This window comes from Mustela lutreola, chromosome 1, assembly GCF_030435805.1.
Source record: "Mustela lutreola isolate mMusLut2 chromosome 1, mMusLut2.pri, whole genome shotgun sequence".
In the NCBI taxonomy this organism is placed as follows: domain Eukaryota; kingdom Metazoa; phylum Chordata; class Mammalia; order Carnivora; family Mustelidae; genus Mustela; species Mustela lutreola.
This window is the reverse complement of record NC_081290.1, coordinates 239,093,799-239,114,138: the sequence shown is the minus strand read 5'-3', so window position 1 is coordinate 239,114,138 and position 20,340 is coordinate 239,093,799. Positions and strand designations below refer to the sequence as shown.

Sequence of the window (20,340 nt, the reverse complement as noted above, 5' to 3'; positions counted from 1 at the left end):
TAGCAGAAAGGAATGTGAGGTGAGTATCATTAGTGACTAGTACGGTATCCAAAGAGTTACCTTATAGAAGGTTTATCGGGGAAAGGCAACGGAGGACTGAAAATAAAGGCATAGACAATATCAGATTGTCTGTCTGCTAGTGAAAGAATCAAGTGGAGGCAGAGTTTTGTGTACTTGCATTCCAGGAGCCTAGATATTGTGAGTACATGAAAATTAGAGTCAAAGGTCAGGATGAAACCAGAAAGTTGTAATAGAGTCCAGATGGATCCTAGGGATCAAGCAGGACTATTGGCAGAGCCCTAGAGGTTAGAACTCTCAGAAGGAAGATCAAAGACTCTACCATTCTAGACAATTCCAACTCTTTAATGGTCTGAGACTCCATCTATACTTCCTCTGAGTTTAAGTTGACAACATTTTTTAAAGTTCCGGGATGCTTGACAGAGTTGACTCTCAAATTGAGCCTTGGAGGAAATGTAGGCTATGGGCTAGCAGAAGGCATAGTGAGGGTGTTCTGGGAGCGAACGGGTCAAGGATGCTATGGGTTGAATGTAACCAAAAGTCGGATGCTATGAAAGTGGTAATATAGAATTTCTTATAACAAGATGAAATAGAAAAACCATGAGGAATTAATTGCATAATGATCCTCAGTTATTACCATTCTATACTTAGTGCGTGTCTATGTCTTTAACCACAAATATATTAAAGTCTACAGACCCTCGATTGTGTACTCACATGTCTGCCCTTAAAGTGCTCTGTTTCATAGTGTTCTGGGTCACTGATGCTTAATGCTTCAATCCACCCACATACCAGATTAACATAACACTTAATAGCTGTGCCCACAGCCCACACCTGAACTTCCCATTTTAATCTAAATGCGATCCAAACGTGTCTAAATTTTCTCTACTATAGTATTCTGAGTGAGGAGCAGAAATATTTAAAGCCTACCAACTCTAGCAGGAGCCATTTGAGACTGTGTTCATGTATTTCTTGGCATTAAGTGGAATATTATATTTGAGAAAAATACTATTAATATAAAACAGTCAATTTTGGTATGGTGTGGTCACATTGAAGATTAAAGCGGTGTGCTGAATTAGTTATAATCATGACCACTTTATATTTAAATCTTCCAGTCCACTAAAAAGCTTTCAAATCAAACACCTATGTTCTTGGACACAGTGTTTAAGTACTTAATGAGTTTAGCTTTCCTACCTGGAGATTTTGATATTCTTTAAGTTTGCCCTTAGTGTTGGGCCCACTAGACGGGGGGCAACATTTTTCATTCTTTCTGCTTCCCTGTTGGTTTTCTAAGAATTGGATTCCAGGGAATTTCCATGTCTAGTGTCCGTTGCACGAGCATGTTACATTGTTCCTTCAAACCTGAATATTTCCCCCAACCCTAACTTGTTGCATGTGATCTCAATCAAGAGGCATGAGCTGTGTCAGCAAGGGAATGCTCCAAAGGGCAGCAGAAGTTTCACTATTTATTCAGCATTATAGTTTGTATAATGTATTACTAGAAGATGTAAAAATTTTTTCAGTTTTCTAAACTGTTTCTAATGCCAAAAATTCATTGTTAATGTTAGGGCAATACGCTTTCTTCAGCAAGACCAACCAATGTGTTAGAAATGATGAAGGAGTGGAAAAATAACCCAGAAAGTGATGAGGAAGACACGACAGATCAAAAGGACAACTGGTCCGTTCAAGAAAAGCTGAAAGGTTACCAACGCCGCAGCCCCAGAGGAAACGCCCAGGATATCAGTAGCACTTCAGATGAAGAGGAGGAGAAACAGGTAGGAGGAACCAAGAAAACAAGTAGGAAGAAGAATTGTTCCATTTCTCCAAACTTTAAAATACTCTCACAACACTGGAGCAGTTTTTGCAATGCTGTCTTTTGTTGTTGTTGTTAGTTTGTGAGGAAGGACTTACAGAACAAAGCAAAGTTCTCTCTTCCCTTCAGACTATCATGATTTAGCACAGTAGCCCATGTGTTTATTTTAAGGTCTGTGATTATATAGGGCAGGGGTCTGCAGATTTTTTCCATAAAGGAACAGAGGAGATATTTTAGCCTTGTGGCTAAACTTCTTTCAGCCCTGTGTCACAACTTCTCAGCTCGGATGTCATAGGATGAAAATAGGCATAGACAGCAAATGAATGAGCATGGCCACGTGCCAATAAAACTTTATTTACAAAAACAGATGGTGTGTGATATTTGGCCCATGGGTCAAAATTAATAATATTTGTGCTTTACCAGGCTCTACAATTTGGAATGGATTTATGTATTACCTAGAAAAAGATTTATTACATTATGCAGTTATTTGTTTCCAATTTTATGACAACTAAAACTGTTCACATGAGTTTATCATTTTGCCTTATTAGATCCAAATAGAGCTTTATTCTTTCTGGTGAATAAAATTTAGTAATACTTTATAAATTTATTTTTATGTATAAAATATTTTATGTATATAAACATGTATATAAATATTTATGTATAAAGTATTAGTAATATTTTTATTAATTCCAGATAGTATTCTAACTAGATATGCCAACAATTTACCCAAATCCTTTTTTCTTTTGTTTCTGTGTTTATGGCAAATGCTTCTGTGACCTTGTTCTCTTTCTTATCTTGAAATCTAGTGAATGTATTTGAGTTCTTTTTTAATAATTGAGTGTCCCTCTGGTGGGGACTATCTTTACCTCACAGCAGCCCCGACCCCGTGAGGAGCTGTTACTTTCTGGCATTCTGAGGTGTAGCGTGGGCAGAGTTCCGCTCAGGCCTCAGAAGGCTGGTTCTGAGCTGCTCCCAGGAGGGTGCATCGCTGGCCTGTCCCTCCCATGCTAACAAGGCCATCAGAAACCTGCAGAAAGAGACTTGGTAGAGTGATCTACTGGTTGGTTTCTACTCACCGGTTGAGAACTTCTTCATCTACTCAATCGCAAATGTCTAGATAATAAGTTTAACATTTAATGACTCTGATATTTTGAAATAATCATATCTTTACCATAGTATAAACATGAGTATGTTGCATTCCCTTCATCTTCTCTGGTCTGTTAACAACTACTGAAATGCTTGGCAGCCGTGTGTATTTTATATTGTTGAAAATAATACCCTAAAAATTCATGTTCGCATTCCTTATTAAATACTGTTTGAAGATTTTTCTGTTAGCAGACTTGGCATTTTATGCATATATATTCAGATGTGCACACTCACGCGCACACACACACACCTTCTTACACATATGCACATGCACCGTATACATATATGCAGTTGATGCTTGAATAACATGGTGCGGTTGGGGCACTGACCCCCATACAGTTGAAAATTTTCATATAACTTTTGACACCCCCCCAAACTTAACTACTAATAGCCTACCGTTGACTGAAACCTTTCCAGTAACATTAGTAGCTGATTAACACATATTTTGTATGTGTGTTATGTACTGTATTCCTACAACAAAGAAAAAAGAAAATAGAAAAAAGAAAATGTTATTAAGAAAACCGTAAGGAAAAGACATTTATAGTACTGTGCTGTGCTTAGCCAAAAAGATCCATGTATGACTGGACCCACACAGTTCAAACCCCTGTTGTTCAAGGGTCAAGTGTACATATACTCACACTCAGATGTGTGTATTATACATATATACACATGTGCATTTACATATACATATGTATAGACAAACACAAATACTTACACATACACCACATACGACCACATTATCTTGTATTTTGTAGTCTTGGATTTTATCTGTTTGTTACTGAATCTGACATAAAATACCTTTGTGAACCAAATATTTGGTTGGTTGTCTTCCATCACCTTCTCCATGGCTCTGTCACACACCTCCCCTCCCTTCCCAGTGCTTGCAAGTCACAGAGTGATGCGAATTGCTATGCTATTCTCAGCTACTACTTCCAACTAAGGAACAGAAGCATTGGAATTTGAGGTGCTTATGGGTGCTAGAACTATAACCAGTGGTATAAATTTTATACCAGGTAGGTTGAAATTTTAAGAACATTGATTTCTACTCACCAGCAGGAAGAATTTTTCTACAGTCAGAGCTCACTTGCAATAAAATGGGCTGGACCATGGATAGTGAACCCCATCTACTAGTTCGTGCAAGTGTCCATGCAGACTCTAGAAAGCTACTTGTCATAACTGCTATAGCAGGAATTCCTGCAAGATGGGTAGGAGTTTGTCCTGGATGTCCTCTAAGGAACTTTCCCACACTTGGGCTTTGGCTGTGATGTCTTGGAAGAAATACATTACCTTGTGTGGTAGTTTTTCTAAAAAGTGTTACCCCTTAAAAGAAAGACTTCTTATACATTTAACATATTAAGTTCTTTCACGGGTTTTTATAAGTATGTTACTTTGTTAATTATATTGAAGCTGAGCTTGTGCTAAGAAATTACTTCTTTTCTTTCAAATCTTCATTAACAATAGTAAATATGGAGTATAAAGTTCTTAAGTGATAAATGAAAATAGAGCTTGCCATTTACCCTTGAGTCCACGCAGGATTCATATTGTAATGAATATTCTTAAGAGTGAAATTTAAATTTTATTAAAATTATTCTTTGAATATTAAAATATTTCCCATGAGGAAAATTTTGTTTGTAAAAATTAAATTATATGAATGATTTAATGTGATAATATAAATTATTTATACCTACTAAATTAAGGAAATTCTTTTTCCATTAAAATTTTTTAAATTTGGCCTTAAGTGGAAATCTACCAGCAATTCCTGTTTTCCATTGTATCATTGTTCTCTCTTCTGAAGAATCTCATAAAACCATTTAGAGCTCTGATTTTTTTTTTTTTTTTTAAAGCCAGGGTAATCATGCTTTTTAGCTAAGTGGCAGAGCTCTTGGAAGACTAGCAGAGAAAGTGAGGATTTGTTATAAATCAAACACTTGAACTGCGCATTTTCCTCTGTCACACCTTTTCTTAATTCCAAATGCTGTGGTCATGATGGAAAAATAGAGTCTACCTCTCCTCATTGTTCATGCTTGGACTAAGATATCACACTACACTCTTCCAGACTTGTCTTCCAATAGTTGGCATTTGGCTGTGTGCTTTTTTATTTTTTCTTTTTATTATGAAATTTTAGCCTAATTTAGGTGTGTTCTTTAAGGATAGAATCTTTAAGGATAGAAATGTTCTCTTGTGTATATCTTGTGTCTTATAGGCTGAGTACATCTAAGTAGTGTTTTATTTCCTTAGTAACCCTCTAAATTCCCCACAGTGGGTTCTTAATCTGTTCTATCAAGTAGACCCAAGACTTCAACTCCTAAAACAGCATTTACTCATCTTCAAATGAGATGCTTGGCAGACCATTGCTTATTTCAAGAACATGCCTTTTAACATTATGTCCTTAGTTATTTCTTATAAGTAGTACAATACCTTCATTATTTATTAAGCTCAGAAAAGAACTGAGAAATAAATGTCTGGTAATTAAAATGCACTTCCACATAACCATGGAGAGAAGGACTAAAAATTCCAGATGTATATTTACATTATGGAATTCTTGCTTGATAAAGGAGATACTTTATCATTGTTAAATTATTTATCAAATACAGTCTTGAATGTACTTATTTAGTGAAAATGGAAAATTTTCTGATCGTTTCCTTTTGTGATCATTTTTCTCCACTGAAAACATGGCCTTTACAGTGTCACAGGAAATGGTACATGAAGCACATACTTTCATATAGAAAGTAGAAATTCAAGGTTGCTTAGAAACTTTGAAAAGTTATTTTGATCAATGAAATGTATTCATGTAGCAGTTCTTCAAAGACAAGAAACGTTTGAATTTAAATAACATTGAAATTAAACAGTTGAACTGTGGTATGTTGATACATTTCTATGAGAAAGAGTTAGGTTTTCTTGGTATTTTCGTTGAGTAGGATAAAAATTTTCTTCTCCTGACAAATTAAACCTTAGCTTTCTGAGCCCATGTGAATCATGTGTAAATTTGGTGGTGCTTCCACAACTTTGGCATACTTTTGTAGTCCAATATTGAAACCTTGCAATCTGGCATGCACTTAAAATATAATGGTTAAAAGCACACGCTCCAGATCCAGGCTGCATGTATTCAAATCCTGGCTTCACTGCTTATAAACTTTATGACCTTGTACAAACCTCTTGGCCTCCTGTTCCTCATCTGTAAAATGGGAATAATTATGGTATCAACCAGGGATTAAGTGAAATAATGCATGTGACACTCTTGACATGGTAAGCACTTTGTAATGTTAGCCTTTATTGCTTCTATTATTATATTACTAACAAACTTGCATAGAATATTACAAAAATTGCACGTTTTTTCCCCTGCCAGATTCAAGACTCCTTTGGGTATATCTCCTTTTGGGTATGAACAAACCAAGAAATATCATTTTCAAAGGTGATGAGGTAATGCTTTCAACCTCATTTGCCCTCTGACTTTTTTGAGGTCCCTAGCATACTGTGATAGATAAGATAATTTTTCCCAATTATTTAACCCCTCTCTGTAAGTGATTGTACATTCACAACCTTTGCCATGTGACATCGCAGTTCTCCCTACTAGAGTAAACAAAGGGCATTTTCTGATCCCACTAATGTTGGTTTTAACTAGATGACTTACTTTGGCTGATAGAATGTTAAAAGGTAAGATATGAGTAGCATTCATGTGATTTAGTTTGCTCTCTTGTATTTCTGCTACCTGCTTTGAGAAGAATATGCCTGTGGGGAGCCACAGTTCCTGAAATTATGAAGATTTGAACTGAACTCTGGTCTAGCCAACCCCTACAGCTACTGAGCCTTTTATAGTCATTTGTTATGTAGTTGTACAGAAAGGAATTAACATAGCAGACCTAAGCTGGTCACCTTGGAAAGGCCTGCTTACAAGGTTGGCCCTTGAGTGGCTTCTGAGAACTTGAATTTGGTTGCTATCATTTTCTGATTAAGAATGGCCCATTCTTCCAAAACTGCGCAGACAATACGGTTTATGCTGCAACCTGCTTTTCTTCTGGGGGTTCAGGATTTTGGTAGGTGCTGGGCAGAGACTGCCAACAAGACCAGCTCCCAATAAAAACCCAGGGTTCCATCTCTTAAGAACTTCTGTGGTTGGCAACATTTGACATGTGTGGTCATAGCTCATTGCTGGGGTAATTAAGTACATTCCATGTGACTCTTGAGAAAGGACCCTTGGAAGCTTGAGCCTGGTTTCTGCTGGACTTCACCTTAAGTGCCTTTTACCTTTGCTAACTGCCAGTCTGTAATAAATTGTAGCAGTGAGTACAATTATGTGCTGAGTCCTTTGAATCCTCCTAGTGAATCATGAACCTGGGGGTGACTTGGGAGACCTCCCAAGCACTGTAAGGTAACTGCAGCAATAGATGACTAATACAGGTACAAATAATTGGATTAACATGAATCCTGACATGTTATTTTTGACCCATGCTTTTTATAATGCCATTTGCTAGTTTGGATTCATAGGATTTTGTCCCTACTATTCCCACTAGAACCTTCTGTGTAGGCTTAGTTTGCACCACAAGCTTAGCCAGGCTTCCACAGCTGAAGGGAAGTATTAGTGAATCCTTTCAAATCATTTTCCTCCTCTCCCAAGCCTGGCTTTTGCTCAGCTCCCCTTAGGGACTATAGCTGTTAGGCTATGCTATGTATCTTTTCCCTATGGAGAACCAACCCATTGGGTTGGGTTATAACAAATATTGCTTTTATTCCACCGATATTAATTTGGGTCTATTCATCTCTTATCCTGCATTTAGGCTATAACTGTCACATGTATTATGTATTATAGCTATATAATTACAAACCCCACAAAACAATGTTTTAATTTTTGCTTTAAATAGCCATATATATTTCCAAGAAATTAAGAGGACATTTTGTCTGTTATGTATACCAAGGTATTTACCATTTCTAATGTTCTTTTTTCTTTTCTGAAATCCAGTTTTCCATCTGGTATCATTTCTCTTCAGTTTGATTCAGTCTCCATTTCTCTGTTAAATCTACCTGGTGAATATTTAATTTTAGGTATTCTAAAATTTCCATTTGATCCTGTTTTATTATTTCTAGTTCTCTTCAGAGATTTCTTGTATTCCTAAAAGAATATTTTCCTTTATATTACTGGTAATAGTTATGATGACTGCTAATTGTTTGCTAATTGTTTGCTAATTCCAACATTTGGGTCACCTCAGGATCTGTCTCTATTAATTATTATTTCTATTGAGTAGTTTGGGATTGTATCTCAGACACTGGAAATGTTATGTTGTGCTGACTCTGGATTTGACTGTGTTCCTCCAAAGAGCATTGATGTTTCTGTTTTGTCAGGGAAGTAGCTGGTTGGGTACAAATTGCAAATTGTCTCTTAGTCAGCAGTTCAAATCTTAGGTCAGTTCATTTCTCTTTCGCTGGGCAGAATTTAGGGTGCACCTTCTCTGGCTATCTCCTTTAAGGGATTCCCTCATTACTTTCTCGTGTCTGTGGTTGCTCTGAATTCAGTCCTCTAATTCTTTAAACTAGAGAGAGAAGATTGTAAGTGTCCAAGGTTTGGAGAGTGGTGCTGAGGAACACATTGCCATTGAAGAAGCAACATTTGATATATAACAGAAATAATGGAAGCCAGAAGACAATGGAGTTACATTGTTAAAGTGCTAAGTAGAAAATGAAACAAAACTAAAAAATCCTGCCAACTTGGAATTCTATATCTCGTGATAATTTTCTTCAAAAATAAAGATAGAATAAAAAATATTTTCAAGTATGTAAAAGATGAGAGACTATGTTACCAGCATGTCTTAATTATGAGAAATACTAAAAGAAAATTCTCCAGGTTAAAAAAAAAGTGATCCCAGATGGAAATCCTGACTACAGGAAGGTATGAAGGGCAACAGCAAGGGTAAATATGTGAATAAATGTAAAATAATATTGACTTCTTGAAATAATAGCAATAATAATGAATCTAAGCTTTCATCTCAAAAAGCTAAGAAGAGAATAGCAAGTTAAAGCACCCTTCACACAAGAGGATATTGTAAATGATTTAGTCCCAATAAATTAGAATATTTATACAAAATGGTCAGATTTATTTAAAAAAACATCAAAGCAGATATATAAAAATACAAAATCTGAATAATTTTATATTTACTTCAAAAATTGAATCTCTAATTTAAAAACTTCCAGTAAAGAAAATTTCAATCTCAAATTTCTTCACTGGCTAATTCCTTTAAGTATTTGCAGATGAAAAAGCTTGTTACACAAACTCCTGAGACTATTTCCCAACTCATCTATAAAGGAAGTATAACTTTAACACCAAAATATGACAGGGATATTATAAGAAAAGAAAATTGTTAACCAATATCTCTCATAAATAGATATAAAAATAGATGTAGATTTTGTCAAATAGATATAGATTTATAGATATCTCTCATAAATAGATATAAAAATCCCAAACTCAGTATTAGCAAACTGAATCCAGAAATATACAAAAAGAGACAGCACATTCTTGATCAAGTATACAGGTATACACATATTCCAGGGATGTCTATTTGGATTAACATACAAAAATCAACCAATATAATTCACCCCATTAATAAGTAAAGGAGAAAAACCATATGGAAAAAAAAATTTGATGAAATTCAACACTCAAACATGAGTAGTAAACTAGGAACATATGGTAACTTCTTTTAAATATTAAGGGATTTTTTTATTTTAAAAATCTCTAAAGCTAATATCATTCTTCTTTTTTTTTTTTTTTTTTTTTTTTTTTTTTTTTTTTAAAGATTTTATTTACTTATTTGACAGAGAGAGATCACAAGCAGGCAGAGAGGCAGGCAGAGAGAGAGAGGGAAGCAGGCTCCCTGCCGAGCAGAGAGCCCGATGCGGGACTCGATCCCAGGACCCTGGGATCATGACCTGAGCCGAAGGCAGCGGCTTAACCCACTGAGCCACCCAGGCGCCCCTCATTCTTCTTTTTTAAAGATTTATTCATTTATCTGAGGGAGAGAGAGGGAAAGAGAAAGTGGGGGTGGGGACAGAGAGAATTTTCAAGCAGACTCCCTGCTGAGTGAGGAGACTGATGTGGGGCTCAGTCTCATGACCCATGATATCATGACCTGAGCCAACATCAAGATTCAGATACTCAATCAACTGAACCACACAGACACCCCAAAACTATTTTCATTCCTAATGGTGACATATTGAACACTTTCCTACTGAAGGTAGGTGAAAGGCAAAGATGCCCCTTTGTATTTCTCTTTAATATTGTACTAGAGATCTTAGCCTAGGCAATAAGACTCACAAAAGAAAATTATATAGCTGGAAAAGAAGAATAAAGCTATCTCTATTTGCAGATGACATGACTGTGCACAAAAAAAATCCCCTGGAATCTACAAAATGTGAACTAAACAGTTTTCAGTGCGTAAGATCTATATACAAAAATAAAATATATTTTCATATACTAGCAATGAATAATTAGAAAACAGAATGTTAAAATACCATTTAAGACACACAAAATGTGGGGCACCTGGGTGGCTCAGCAGGTTAGGCCTCTGCCTTTGGCTCAGGTCATGATCTCAGGGTCCTGAGATCGAGCCCCGCATCGGGCTCTCTGTTCAGCAAGAGCTTGCTTCCCCCTCTCTCTCTGCCTGCCTCTCTGCCTACTTGTGTGATCTCTCTCTGTTAAATAAATAAGTAAAATCGTTAAAAAAAAATAAAACATCACAAAATGTAAAATTCTTAGTCTTAACTCTTACAAAATATATGTAAAATGTTTATGTCAAATCTGACAACACATTGAAATTGAAGAAGACTGAAATATTTTGAAAGAAATACCATATTTATGGACTGGAAGCTTTGATACTGCTAAGAGGTCAGTTCTCCCCAAACTGACTTATAACTTTAAAGCAATCCCAATTGAGATCGAGAGCTTTGCTTTTCTGTTAGAAATTGACAAGATGCTTCTAAAATTTGTTTGGAAATACATAAGATCTAGAATACCCAAAAATCACTCAAGAGAACAAAGTTGGAGAACTTACATGGTGTGATTTCAGCACTTACAATATAGCTACGGTAATTAATACAACGTGGTATTGTATTGAGGAAACAAAATACAATCTAGAATTGGCCCCCACTTAGGCAGTCAGTTGATTTTTTTTTTTAAGATTTTATTTATTTATTTGACAGAGAGACATCACAAGTAGGCAGAGTGAGAGGGGAGAAGCAGGATCCCTGCTGAGCAGAGAGCCCGATGTGGGGCTCGATCCCAGGACTCTGGGATCATGACCTGAGCAGAAGGCAGAGGCTTTAACCCACTGAGCCACCCAGGCTCCCCAGTCAGTTGATTTTTGACAGAGATTTCAAAGCCATTCAAAAGGGAGAAAGATAGGGTTTTTTCCCTAATTAATAGTGCTGAACTAATAAGATATCTATATGCAGAAAAAGGAACTTTGATCCCCCGAGCTTACACTGTATACAAAAATTAGTTTGAAATGGTAGTAGACCTAAATCTAAAAGCTAAACTGTAATGCTCATAGGAGAAAACTTAGGAGAATATCTTCCAACCAGTGAGTAGTCGAAGATTTCTTAGAACACCAGGCAACATGCTAAAAAGTTCTTCAAAGTACATGCATTTTCTTATCTAAGGCATTTTAAGAAACAGAATAGGCAAGCCACAGACAGGGGAGAAAAAAATTTCAATAGACCTAACAAAGGACTTGTTTAGAAAATATTGAGACAGTTCTTACAACTCAATAATAATAAGGCAACTCCACTTTTAAAATATGCATAAGATTTGAACAGACATTTCAGATAGACATTTTTCAACATATGAAAAAATATGCAACATCAGTAGTTATCAGGAAAATGCAAATGATAATAGGAAAAGCTACAATGATATATCACTATATCCTTTCTAGAATGGCCAAAATTTAAAAAGACAAGTTCATATTTTAGCAAATATTAGAGCAAGTGGAATTTTCCTGTATTGCCTGTGGATTGCAAAATGGTACAGATTCTTTGGAATATAGTTGGGCAGTTACTTATAAAGTTAAACATTTACTTACCATTTATCCAGAAATACCAAATTTGAGTTCAAAAAAGGATTTGTAGAATATATTGATAACAGCTTTATATATAAAGAGCCCCAAACCGGAAAGAGCCCAAATATCCATTAATAGAAGAATGGATAAACAAATTGTGGTATATCCATTTAATGGAATACTACTTGATAGTAAAAAGAAATAAACTACAATTGGTGATTCACTGATTGGTGAATCTCAAGACATATGTGGTAATACCATGAGACTCTATAATTATCTCAATAAAAATTTCCTTTTTTAGAATATTAATATAAATTTCAATTTAATATGTTAAGCAAAGAAAGTCAGACACAAGAGTACACACTGTATGTTTTGTTTATACAAAGTTTTAGAGAAGTAATTATGTTGACAAATATCAGAACACTGGTAGCCTCAGGATGGGAGGGAGTTGAGTGGGATGTGACCCCCGGGAAATTTGTGGGGAGTTGTTCTATTTCTTGATTGGGGTGTTGGTTATATAGGTCTGTTTATCAAAACTCATCAAACTATACACTTGAGATTTGTATAATCTACTATATGTACTTTAACTAAAAAAGAAAAGAGAAATTTATATCTCTCTAATTTGCAAGTTAGATTTTATTTTCATTAACTCCCTACAAGGCCCAGCTATTTATGTAGGTAGACTTATAAAAGAAATCTATATATTTGGAAGTTTATTACTCTTTGTCCCTTTGGTTTTTTCTTTTCCTTCCTTCTCCTTTCTGCAAACCACAGGAATGTGAGAGAAAGTGGGTGACCATTGTGAGCAGAACTGGAGCTGAAAACTTGTATCAGAATGTTCTGTCACTTGGACCTTGTGCAGGCCTATAATTTGAATGTGTGACTCTAGAAATGGTTGCTATGGTGATAAACCACTTTACTTAAATAGCATGTATTTTACTCAAAATTCAGAGAAATGGTAACAGTTTCTAGTAATCATGTACTGGTATTAACTTGCAGGGATATGCCTAGAGCTTACAGGTTTTGCATCCATTATCACCAGATGAGTTCATCAGGTTAAAGTTATGCCAGTGAATAATGAAATACGTATATTTAGCCCAATTTTCTTGTTACATATCTCCCCTTGCACACATGGAGCCCCTTTCCAAGATTAATAATATGAGCTGGAGAAATCAGGCCAAGGGTGCTGAATTACTAAGAGATGGAACTGGAGGGAACTTGTAAGGTCATCTTTTCCATCATCCCGCCTCTAAGAGGACTGAATATTCTTTAACTGTCCCAAGTGGTAAGAGTCTGTCAAGGATGAAGAACAATTGAGATGCTGCTTGCGCCAGCCCCTGGTGTAACCATCCTGATTGCAGCGCTCAGAGACACCGTCTAGCTCCACAGAGCTGAGCTCTGTCCCCTCTGCATTCTACTGTGATTATGTATGTCCTCTATTCTTTGTATTTCTAGACTGAAGAGCTTTCTTGTAAAGAAACCTCCATCCATTAATCATATTAGTAACCTGTCTGTAAACCTTCTCTGGTTCCTTTATCTCTGTTCAAGCTGATTGCAGTGTTTCAGATATGAATTCTTTATGATTTTATATAAGGATAGAAGGATTTTTTCTTTGTTTCTAAGGTGCTTTCTGTTGATAGACAGGTTTTCTTGATCACTGTGCAACAATATGTTACACCAGCATCTAAAGAGAACGATCTATAGTGATTTGTAGATCCTTTCTTAGACTGATAATGATGGCCAACAATCTCATAATGATCATTTGGACTCTTTTCCCCCAGAACTGAATATTGAAATTCCCCTCTCATCTTCCTCCCCCTTTGTGCAATCTTACGGGAGATCCTCACCTTCTATTTGCCTTTTATGACCTGGAAGATCTTAGTAATTCTTATAGCCTTGGCAATTTCACTTTTCATTTCTCTGTCATGTTACTTAGAAAACTGTAAAATTGCATCAGTGACTGCATAGATCCCCGAGGATTCCCCTCAAGTAGGAGAGTGGAGAAAGAGAAACCTAAAATTTAGATAACCTGTAACCTCCGAAGGAAATCCCTGAAACATTAAGATTTGTTTACATTCCTAGAGAAAAGCCTGGAAGCTGGAATGTGCCTTGGCCATTTGCATTCAAGGAGATGAGAGGCTTGGCTTTTTTTTTTTTTTTCATTTTATATAATTTTTTATTTTTTATAAACATATATTTTTATCCCCAGGGGTACAGGTCTGTGAATCACCAGGTTTACACACTTCACAGCACTCACCAAAGCACATACCCTCCCCAATGTCCATAATCCCACCCCCTTCTCCCAAACCCCCTCCCCCCAGCAACCCTCAGTTTGTTTTGTGAGATTAAGAGTCACTTATGGTTTGTCTCCCTCCCAATCCCATCTTGTTTCATTGATTCTTCTCGTACCCACTTAAGCCCCCATGTTGCATCACCACTTCCTCATATCAGGGAGATCATATGATAGTTGTCTTTCTCCGCTTGACTTATTTCGCTAAGCATGATACGCTCTAGTTCCATCCATGTTGTCGCAAATGGCAAGATTTCATTTCTTTTGATGGCTGCATAGTATTCCATTGTGTATATATACCACATCTTCTTGATCCATTCATCTCTTGATGGACATCTAGGTTCTTTCCATAGTTTGGCTATTGTGGACATTGCTGCTATAAACATTCGGGTACACGTGCCCCTTTGGATCACTATGTTTGTATCTTTAGGGTAAATACCCAATAGTGCAATTGCTGGGTCATAGGGCAGTTCTATTTTCAACATTTTGAGGAACCTCCATGCTGTTTTCCAGAGAGGTTGCACCAGCTTGCATTCCCACCAACAGTGTAGGAGGGTTCCCCTTTCTCCGCATCCTCGCCAGCATCTGTCATTTCCTGACTTGTTGATTTTAGCCATTCTGACTGGTGTGAGGTGATATCGCATTGTGGTTTTGATTTGTATTTCCCTGATGCCGAGTGATATGGAGCACTTTTTCATGTGTCTGTTGGCCATCTGGATGTCTTCTTTGCAGAAATGTCTGTTCATGTCCTCTGCCCATTTCTTGATTGGATTATTTGTTCTTTGGGTGTTGAGTTTGCTAAGTTCTTTATAGATTCTGGACACAAGACAGAAGAAAGGGAAATTAAGGAGTCAATCCCATTTACAATTGCACCCAAAACCATAAGATACCTAGGAATAAACCTAACCAAAGAGACACAGAATCTATACTCAGAAAACTATAAAGTACTCATGAAAGAAATTGAGGAAGACACAAAGAAATGGAAAAATGTTCCATGCTCCTGGATTGGAAGAATAAATATTGTGAAAATGTCTATGCTACCTAAAGCAATCTACACATTTAATGCAATTCCTATCAAAGTACCATCCATCTTTTTCAAAGAAATGGAACAAATAATTCTAAAATTTATATGGAACCAGAAAAGACCTCGAATAGCCAAAGGGATATTGAAAAAGAAAGCCAACGTTGGTGGCATCACAATTCCGGACTCCAAGCTCTATTACAAAGCTGTCATCATCAAGACAGCATGGTACTGGCACAAAAACAGACACATAGATCAATGGAACAGAATAGAGAGCCCAGAAATAGACCCTCAACTCTATGGTCAACTCATCTTCGACAAAGCAGGAAAGAATGTCCAATGGAAAGGCTTGGCTTTTGGTGACAAAAGCTACAGCTCAATCGGCGGACACCATGAGGGCCAGCCTACATATGTGTTTTATTAACATCGGAGCACAGTTTCACTAGGGTGATATTTAATAGAGAAGACTCAGAGTCTTCAGGAAAACTCTTACAATTCTGATTTCTAAACAGTGACATCCTAAACTTAATGCAATTACAAATTAGCAAAGAGAAATGTTAATGTGCGCACACACACCCACCCCCCCACACACACACACGAAACACAGGATACACACAGTATACACAGAAGCTTCTAAGCATTTGCAATAAACATTTGCATAAAGGTGAGTAGATTTGCACTGATGTTACCAGAGAGTAAAGGAACAAATACGGACATTTGTTCCAGTACAACCAGTTTCAGGCCAACTTGGAGTTCCATTAAACTATAGCTGACTATATTACTTTTAATACGTATTAAAATTGAGACAGAAATAAGGAAACAGACACTCATATGTTGCTGGTAAGAGTCTAAGTTGGTACAGTTGCAGTGGAAGGCAAGATGGCAGTAGATTTCAAAATTACAAATCCATATACATTTTGACCCAGGAGTCTCACTTCTAAACTATCCATCTTGTAGACATACTTACACACCCACAAAATGACACAAGTACAAGATTATTCACAGCAGCACAATTTATACTAGGAAAAGATTGGAAACAGCCTGAATGCCCACTGTGAAGGGACCAGCTAAATAAATTGTAGTCCCTTCAAACAAGAGAAGACGGCATAGCCAAAAAGAAGAATGAACATGGACATGAAAGGATCCTTAAGATAATCATTTAGTTGAAAAAAATCATGACAGTAAAAGAGGGCTTACAGTGGGCTACCTTTTGTGTTAAAAAAAAAAGGGGGGGGGAAGCATGTCAATATACCGATTAGACTGAACCATATGAAATTGCCATTATTGGGCTGGTTTTGACCTGTAGAAATACCTACCGATTCAGTTTGGTTCCACTTAATATTTGCTCGAAGATGCATGACCTCTCTCTGGAAATGTACTCTGTAAATTGATAATATTGGTGGTCTTTGATGTGGGTCAGAGCTGAGTTAACTGGGGGGCAGGGAGGAGATTTTTCACACTGTGGATATTAAATCATGGGGGTGTGCCACCTATTTAAAAAAATACATCACTAAAATTAGATATGAATAAATAAAGAAATGTAGCTGAGGAATATCATTTTCTCATCTTGCTCTAGCATGAAATTGAGAAATATTTCTGCACCAAAGCAAGCAAACATTTTGGTCTAGCTTCCTCTTCCCTTCCCCTTTGCCAGAAAATTCTGAGGATTATCTTAAGATATCTTATCCAAGAAGAAAATACCAGAGCCTCTAGTCATTTCGGAAAAACTAATCTACATCACTACCCTCACCCACAGAGACTGTTTCTGAGTATTTCTTCCTGGTGATGCAACTCCTAGTCTCATTTAGCAACCCAAGTCCATTAACGAATGGAACTATGGAGAAGAATGGAAGTGTTAAGCCAGATATGAATATGCACACATTAAAAAGAAAATGCCAGGGTCTCTGTTCCTACACTCTAGAGAGCAGTAGTTGTAGTAGACATGTTGATAAACATTTCCTCGACTACTTGGATGATAGTTCCAAAGGTGGAAATGTCAAAAGGGAGAAGGTTACACTGAGATTCACCTTTTAATAGGATTTGTATGTCAAGTGAATTAAACTTTCATGAATTGAAATTTCCAAGATAGGTGTCCTGTCTCAGAGATCAGTGCTGCACACAACAAAGCAGCTTCTCTCCACTGGACGTGGGAACATCGGGGGAGTTGACTCTCACCCCATTGTTGCACGTGGGCGTTCTCAGCGAGAGGGTAGGCTGGATTGCCGAATGCTAATGCATTTTCAGTATTTTCTATTTCATGGAAGGATACACAGAAAAGCAACCTAGAAATTTTGTTGGAAAAAAAAATCTATGGAGAAAAGGACTTATTTTACATTTCCAAATGTAGATAAATTAATTTTTCCAGTACAAAGAATATAAGCTCAAGAATTAAGCATACACTATTATGAAGCCATACACGAGTGATGGTCTGTCTGCAATACAGCACAACATCAGGTGAATTTTCTCCTTCTCTAAATATAGCTACCAAAACCATAAGTGACCTGAAGTTCTGCTGGAGCCCTGGGAGGTCACTTGTTCATCAGGCAAATCTATATTAAGTGCCTACTACCGTATATAAATCATGGCCACTAGTATCATAAGAGCCTGAGTGATCAAAGAAACTAGGTTTATTTGTAGTGAGTTACCTGTAATCTTTTCACATTCTTTGAAAATTGCTAACCTGATTATTAACTCCTATGTAGAATAACTTTGCATTCACCAGAGTGTTAGACGTATGAACACTTTCCAGACTGCTGTGTGTTATGTGAGGCCTACTGTACCTACTCTCCCATGTCTCATCCCCCACCCTGCTGTGTCCCTCTCTCCTAAGACATTCTCTGCTCTCTCAGAACTCTGTGCTCGCCTTCATTTCAGGAGAAGTGATCACTTCTAAAATGGGTCTAAAGTCAAAATGGACTCTGCTTCCCTCATGACAGCAGAATCCAAGACCATTTCCTCTGGCAGGGGGTGAGGTGACCTGCAAAAACACAATTGCCTATTGAGATCCCTTCTACCTGGTTTCTCCTTTAAAGAAGCACTTTGAAGGCCACTATCTTCATGCATTTCCGAGTAAACCTACGTAGTAAATGTGCAAATGCAGTTTCCCCATTGACCGGTGAGGTATGGAGACTCCGAGAGCTCCATGGACCTGCCCAAGGGGAGGGACTGGGATTAGAAGCCAGTCCATGGAGTCCGGGGACTGGCATGGCAGAACTGGCCTAGAAAGCTAGTCAAGATGCAGTGAGCATGATTCTGTCCTGGCTGACTTCCTTGTGCAAACGTTGCCAGATGTTTATTTTTAATTTAGGTGGCAGAGGATCTGAAATTGTGCCTCTAGTCTGCGCTACACCAAACACTAAACAAGCCTCTTTTCTTGAAGGTGCTAAAGGAACTTACTCTGACATTTAGTAACAGCTTTGCAGTGTGATTAGTTTACGTGTCCCCTCTGGAGAGAGCTCCAACTTGCAGATGCTGGGCAACTTTGTTGTCCCTTGCTTCTTTGAACTGGTGTCTGTTGCTTCCTGTCTGAAAAGTAACCCGGGCCTTTTCTTTTATTTGCAGTCCACTGTTTATGAAAAGAAATTTCCTGTGACCTATAAGAAGGAAAAGGTGGACAACTTGGACACGAAGTATACAAGTTCCATATCTAGTAGACACCTTCCGGCAGGATTCAAGGGAGAACCAGAGAAATCCCCCATGACTTCAAGCCAAGCAAGGGCAACCAAGTACATTGCTAAGTCCAATGCCCTGCCCAGAACCAAAAAGAAACTCTAAGTGTTCTTCACCAATGCGTAGTACAAACACAGAGCTGCTCTTTCTGGCGCTAAGACAAGGAGATGGGAGTGAAGAAGACAGGACTATGTTGAGCTTTGAGCCTTTTAGCCCCACTGAGCCCTGCCATGGGTCTGCGCCAGCTGAAATGCGAAGCCAGGTGACCCTGGCAGCCTGATGCGAAAGGCCCACCGGCCCTGGGCTTGATGGGGGGCTGCGGCTGAAATCAACCCAAGAGGTTTTCAAGAGTAGTTTAGAGGAGCACAGACCCTCAAAGCAAGGCGGTGGGCATGCCTGCTCAGTTTCACTTCAGATTCTTATATTTAGGCACAATTATTTGTAGGAGAAAATGAGAGCCAAATATGGCAATGGAGGTTCTGAATAATTATGTGCACTTGGCACTAGAAGATTTTGTTAGGAAATCACTAATAAACTTGCCATAGGCATATACCAGCAGAAGCGCTTCAGCCATTCACATGTGTTCTTGTGATTTTAGGTTGCTATAGAGTATTTAAGATAACTTATTTTAAATGTAGAAAAATAGGAGATTTTGTAACTGCTTGCCATTAACTTGCTGCTAAATTCCCAATATATTGATTGACTCAATAAAAAAACAGATGTTACCCATGCACGTTAGTTTGTATGTTAACAAGAGGTGGATAGAATAAGGTCCTTGAAGCCCTTATGCAAATTAAGAGTTTGGCCTGCTTCTGCAAAAGTAGGCACATAGCTTTGCGGGGAGGTCATGAAGCTGGGTATGGGGGAAAATACATCGTTACCCTGGGTGTTACTGAGTATTTCCTTTCCACCTGGGCAAATAACTTAGCCATTCAAGGTCAAATTGGGTAAAGAGGGCCCTCCAAACAAATTCTAAGGAAGCAATTTGCATTTACTTTCCCCTCCATAAAGTAATAACTTAGTTGAGGTGAGTAATAACTTAGTTGCAGCCCACCTCACCCCACGGAATTGTTTTCCCCACGGGATTGTTTTAGACCTCCCAAATGATGCACAGCAGGCCTGCTGAGTTCACACTAGTTGCATATAAATCCACTCAGGGGCAGGGGTGGGGGGAGTAATAGAAGTACTTCTCGGGATTAATGTGGACAACACTGTTGTACTGGTGAACAGGGCAAAGGCCCACTTGCCTGTGTTATTGGCCCTGGCTGAGTGGCTTGGTCAGAGCCTTCTCTGTGTGCTTCCCTGGGATGGGGGAAGTGCTACAGTGCACCTGCTTTAAACGGTCTAG

The 20,340-nt window shown here is 37.7% G+C and overlaps 1 protein-coding gene across 7 annotated transcripts in view; it reads left to right on the top strand.

Annotated features, from left to right (window-relative positions):
• The window catches only part of STK33 (serine/threonine kinase 33), a 157,296-nt gene extending 137,575 nt beyond the window's left edge, over positions 1 to 19,721 (top strand). For all 7 annotated transcript variants that reach the window (XM_059135308.1, XM_059135264.1, XM_059135315.1 and 4 more), the window contains 2 exons: positions 1,584 to 1,790; positions 18,885 to 19,721. In XM_059135308.1, the coding sequence (XP_058991291.1) occupies positions 1,584 to 1,790; positions 18,885 to 19,097 (420 nt within the window). In that variant the 3' untranslated portion in view covers positions 19,098 to 19,721. The remainder of the gene's footprint in view (positions 1 to 1,583; positions 1,791 to 18,884) is intronic.
• The last annotated feature ends 619 nt before the right edge of the window (positions 19,722 to 20,340 follow it).